The sequence below is a fragment of the Myodes glareolus genome, chromosome 9, assembly GCF_982192425.1.
Source record: "Myodes glareolus chromosome 9, mMyoGla1.1, whole genome shotgun sequence".
Lineage (NCBI taxonomy): Eukaryota > Metazoa > Chordata > Mammalia > Rodentia > Cricetidae > Myodes > Myodes glareolus.
The window spans coordinates 65,781,922-65,787,701 of NC_142034.1; the positions used below are offsets into that span (position 1 = coordinate 65,781,922).

The 5,780-nt window shown below is 40.9% G+C and overlaps 1 protein-coding gene across 1 annotated transcript; it reads right to left on the bottom strand.

The window, feature by feature from the left end:
• Nucleotides 1–4,638: 4,638 nt before the first annotated feature.
• Nucleotides 4,639–5,559, bottom strand: LOC146892930 (olfactory receptor 2AK2-like). Its single transcript, XM_085694980.2, has one exon. It carries the CDS (start codon nt 5,557–5,559, stop codon nt 4,639–4,641), a length of 921 nt encoding a protein of 306 aa, XP_085551106.1.
• Between the last annotated feature and the right edge of the window lie 221 nt (nt 5,560–5,780).

Consider the following 5,780-nt stretch of genomic DNA (forward strand, 5'->3'; position numbering starts at 1 on the left):
TACCTTGCAGAACCAGCCAGTGGGACACTATTGGTGTGAGCAGAGGTGTGGTATGGTGGTTCATGGGAGAGAGAGTCAAAATGGCTCAGGTCCTGTGGACAGAGGTGTATCAGAAGAAGGGAGAAAGGGAACATAATAGATGTCAAGGGAGCTGAACCCTTGACCAGCAGCAACTCATGGGAAAGCTTGTCCTGCACTCTGCCTGGGCTGCACAACTGAGGTCACCGTGTTGATGAGAGCACAGCTGCCCACCCCAGACCCAAGGATATAACATGGCCCTCCCCTATCTTCCACCCCATCTATGATCTGTTGGAGCACTTGAAGGGTCCTCACCTTTAGACCTAGAGGTACAGGGTCTCCACAACACTGAGAAACACATGATATCCAGAAAGACACCAAATGAGTGTCCAGTGTTGATAAGGTAGCAGAAACCTCGAACCAGACCAATGACTCCTTGCAGTAACTCTTGCAAGTAGAGATTTATGGACCAGTGTGACTCACAGTTTCACTCTGCAGGTTCCATGATGAAAGTTTAAACGTTTTTCTCTTTTTATTGCATTTTTACTTATTTATTTTTTCTTTTTTCATTTTTTTTCACTTAAATTTTGTTATTGGGCGTGTGTAGAATCAGAGGGCATAGGTAAGGGATAGGGAAATTAATGGGATCAAGATACATGATTTTAAATATACATAGAATAAATGAAATATAAAAAACAGAAAGAGAAATCAACATTGAGCATGTTCTGAAGAATTACAAGTTACCATAAAGAAACCCTAGGAATTGCAGAAGGGGGTTGATTATACTACAGAAGAAAATATTCAGTAACTAAACTACAGAGGGGAGACAGCTCCTTCCTCTATCCTTTGTGTGTGTGTGTGTGTGCATAGTCTCACACCATTTCTTCCATAATGTTTACATTCATATATAAAGTCACATACACACAAAAAAATTATACCTCTACCAAAACAATAAGCTTTTTGTAATGATAAACCTCACTCTATCAAAATAAAATCATTTCGGAAAGAAAGACTGTTTCCAAAGGAATGATGGACAGCCTGTGTAACTTATTGAAAACACCTGAATGTAAATTTTCTGAAATTCTCGATATCAGTGCATTTGGTGATAACATAAATATAGTAAGATCACAAATTCAGACTCACATTTATGTTCATTTCTTCTCTGTTGCTATAATAGTACCTCCTCCCAAAGGAACCTCAGGGTACTGTTGGGTCACCTTTCTGTACACTGTGAATATGGGGTTGCTCTCATTGGTTGATAAATAAAGATGACCACTAAACTTTGCTAAAGCAATGCAGAATGGTCCTTCAGGTTCCTGTTTCACAGAAGAAATTGCCAGACATCCTGCAAAACACATAGGAAAGCATCTGACAAACTCTGCCAAAAATAGGCAGGACAGACCCTCAAATTTTCTGCTTCACTCAAAAGTCTACCAGAAACTCTAGGCATATAGGATAGTCAATGTTACAGAAGAACTTTGGGTGACTGTCCAGGCAGTCAGACGTTTTTGTAATTTTTTGAGTTCTGTGGGATGATGCTTTTGCACACTCAAAAAATTTGTCATTCATATTGGTTTAATAAAATGCTGATTGTTCATTAGCCAGGCAGGAAGTATGGGTGGGGCAACAAAACTGAGAGAATTCTGGGCAAAAGAAAAACAGAGAGATGCAGTCACCAGCCAGACACAGAGGAAACAAGATGAGAATGCCTATCTGATCAAAGGTACAAAGCACATTGCTAAATGTAGATTAGAAGTGTGAGTTAATTTAAGTTGTAAGAACTAATTAATAATAAACCCAAGCTAATACATCAAACAGTTTTTAATTAATATAAGCCTTTTGTGTTTTTTGGGGGGACTGAAGTATTGTGGGACCCAGTGGACAGAAATTTTTGCTTACTCTAAAGTATTGAAGTGCACTTCCTGTTTACTCAGGTATTATTATATCCTTCTGGTGACTTTGATGGAGCAGAAGGCAGTATAGTTCTAATTATTATTTCCTTAGTTATGATAAATGATAGATATGAAGCTTAAGACTCACAGAGATAGAATAGATGATAGAGTATTTTTTTACTTTTACAAACACAAATAGACTGGATAGAGCAACTGATTCTTGCTTGATAACTGTTTCATTTAGATAATGTTATAATGTCAAAATGAAAAACTTTCCTTTTTGATTAGGGAAAAAAGTGGAGATGCTGTGGGATGGTGTTCCTGTACACTGTGACTATGTGTTGCTTTCACTGGTTGATAAATAAAGCTGCTTTGTCCTATGACAAGGGAGATAGAAACAGGTGGAAAATCCAAGAAGAGATATAGGAGAAGAAGGGCAGAGTCTGAGAGATGGCAGACTCTAAAGAACAACATACCAGAGTACTACTGCTAAGCCATGGGCCATGTAGCAATACACAGATTAATAGAAATGGGTTGATTTATGTAAGAGCAAGCAAGTAATAAGCCTGGGCAATCAGCCAAGCATTTATAAGAAATCTTAAGCCTTTGAGTGGTCATTTGGAAACTGGCAATCAGGAGACAAACTGTCAGTTATATAAGAAAGCAGGGGTATTTAATAGGGCACTGCTCCAGTGGTTGAGAAAGACATGGCAGCAGAAAGGGACGTTATGGTGGTATGGCTGAAGGTTGGCTGATCACATTGCATCTGTACTCAGGAAGCAGAACACAGAATAGGAAGTACAGCCATGGTACATAACCTCAGAACCCAGCCTTTGTGACCTACTCCTTTGAATTTTCCTATTGTAAAGGTTCCAAATGTTCCCAGGCACTGTTATCATCTGGGGACTGAGTATTTCAATGCAGAAATCTGTAGGGACAGATCACCCTCAAATGGCAATGATGGGGGTTACATGAGATGAAAGTTTTGAGAATACTTAGTGACTTCAGTCTTTCGACTTTGAGTAAATCTCTGGATGATATTAAACTGCATGAAAATAAAATAACAAAAGTGAGATGTTCATGGATGCAATTAATTTTTATTAGAGCCAAGAAGAGGTATTTCTTGGGGTCATTAAAACTTACAATCTAGTTTTTGGCTTCAGCAACAAAGAAGTAATAATGAACCTTCAAAATTTTATATTATATTTATAATTATATATGAGTGTGGGTGTGGATGTGGATTTGTGCACATCAGTGCCTTGGAGACTAGAGGCTTTGAACACTCTGGAATTGAAGTTAGAGATAGTTGTGAGCTACCTCAATTGGTACTGGGAACTGAACTCAAGTCCTCTAGAAGAGCAGCAGGTGCCATTAATGGCCATGCCACTTCTCTAGTCTTACAACATTTATGCTTCAAAACTGAGAATTATAATGTTACTTATACTCATACGTAGGTGAATAGATGTTTCTATTTATTGATTATTAAGTTTCATGACAAAGATTTGAATTATTTAAGAATGTGGAGGCAGTAGATAGACTGATCAGCAGTTAAAAGCACTGATTGCTCATCCATAGGACCTGGGCTCAATTTCCAACATCCACATGGTGACTCATAAGCATCTGTAACTTCAAATTAAAGCAAAAAAGTCAGTGCTTGTAAAACAACAGCAAAATGCATAAAACGAAACCTGTGCACATTGGCTCACATCTTTAATCCTAGCACTTGTGAGCAGAGGTAGGAGAGTTTCTGTGAGTTTGAGGCAATTCTGGTCCACATAAAGAGTTCCAGGATAGCCAAGAATATAAAGAAATGCACTGTAAAAACTAAATGTTATTATTAAAAGGTATACTCAAGAAATTTCCTTGAAATAACATTATTTTTCTCAATATTAATTGTATATTAACCATGAACAAAACACAAAAATCTTTTATGGCAGAACCATTCTGGGTCTGTTTCCCCTAATGCACTTCTCATAAGTTATCATGATGCTGGAAAATCAACATAAAGGGTTTGTGGAAAGAGACAGAGCCTGTGCTGACAGACAGATCCACTGATGATGACTGCTACCAAGCCATTAGTGAATTTTGGAGAAAGGCATTATTAAAGGGGACTAAGACATCACTAAATGGCTTAGGAGAATCAGGGAACCTTATTCACGTGGAAATATTCACACAAGCATCGAAGGAAGCAGTAACTTATCTCCTTTCCTATTTTTTTTCAGAATTGTTCTTATATCATAGTATCAAAACAGATACACACTCTTAAATAATAGTTGCTTCTGACAAAAATTATTTCAGGTTCATGTAAAGTCTCTGCAGACATGCAGCTGTCCTCATACACTGCAGGAAGAGATTCCAGAGCAAAAGGTGGGCACGTGCACAGAAGATGACTATACTGACTCACACAGTCTGAGAAGACACGGTGCCTTGCATCAGTGCAGAAGGTGGTAAAGCTCTGTGGAAAGCAACCCAGGATTCCAGGCAGCCAGAGATCCCAGGGACAAGGACGAAGCCCTTGATCTCCCTCAGAGCCAACATTCAGATTCAAACCATCAACTCGATGTGACACTGGGAGGACAAAGTTTCCTGTTCTTGTGGGTTTAGTCAGACAACTTGATGAACTTCCGCTGGAACATCAATCCTGCTGTCGTCCCAGTTAATGTTAAAGACCAGCTTTTAGATCAGTCCACAAGGCGACACAAAGCCATGTTTCCTGCTCCAATATCCATCACCCCATCTGTCTCCTAAGGGCTCCCATAACTTCCTTGTTACGCAGGCTGTAGATAAATGGGTTCAGAACAGGAGTGACGATTGAGTAAAACACAGCCAGAACCTTGTCCCTTGCAGGAGATTGCAGGGAGTTTGGCTGGGTGTAGGTGGAGAGACCTGTGGCATAGAACATACTGGCCACAGTCAGATGGGAGGAGCAGGTGGACAGGGCTCTACTCTGCCCTTTCCCTGAGCGCATCTGGAATACAACAACCAACACACGAGCATAAGAAGCTAGAATGGCCAGGAAGGGAAGCAGCAGAATGACAAGACTACACATGAGGATTGTGTGTTCATATTGGGATGTGTCTACACACACCAATGGCAGGAGAGATGGAAGCTCACAGAAGAAGTGATTCACAATCCGAGATCCACAGAATGGAAGTTGAAATGTATACAGCATGTGTCCTAAAGCATTGAAGGAGCTGCTGCTCCAGGCACAGGAGACCATGGAACAGCAGATCTTCCTGCTCATGAGCACAGGATAGTGCAGGGGCCGGCAGATGGCTATGTACCTGTCATAGGACATGAAGCCCAGCAGCAGGGCTTCAGAGCCAGCCAGGATCATAAACATAAAGGCTTGAATCTCACAACCCAGAAAGGAAATGGTATTGGTGTCTGACAGGAAGTTAGCTGCCATCTTGGGCACGGTGGTGGAGATGTACAGCATGTCAATGATGGAGAGCTGGCTGAGGAGGAAGTACATGGGGGTGTGGAGTCTCCGGTCCAGCCTGATGAGGAGGACCAGTGTGATGTTGCCTATCAGAGCTACTGCAAAGAGGATGGTGATGACTGTGAAGAGGAGAGCGTCCATTTGGCCGTACTGGAAAAGACCCACCAAGATGAAGTCTGTCCCCCAGCTGTGGTTTCCCATTTCCATGGCTCAGACTGAACCAGCAGAGCAGACACAATCTGGAAGGGACATGATCTGATGAGGCCTGCCCTTGGGAGGAAAACAAATGACAGTTATCATATGAGATAGATTGTTCTGGAATAGCTCTTGTGCAATCTCTCTTTAGTCCTGTTTTTTAAGCACTTATACCTTGAGAAATGCAGAATGCATGCATCAAATCAGGGTATCACCTTCCCTACTCCTGCTCA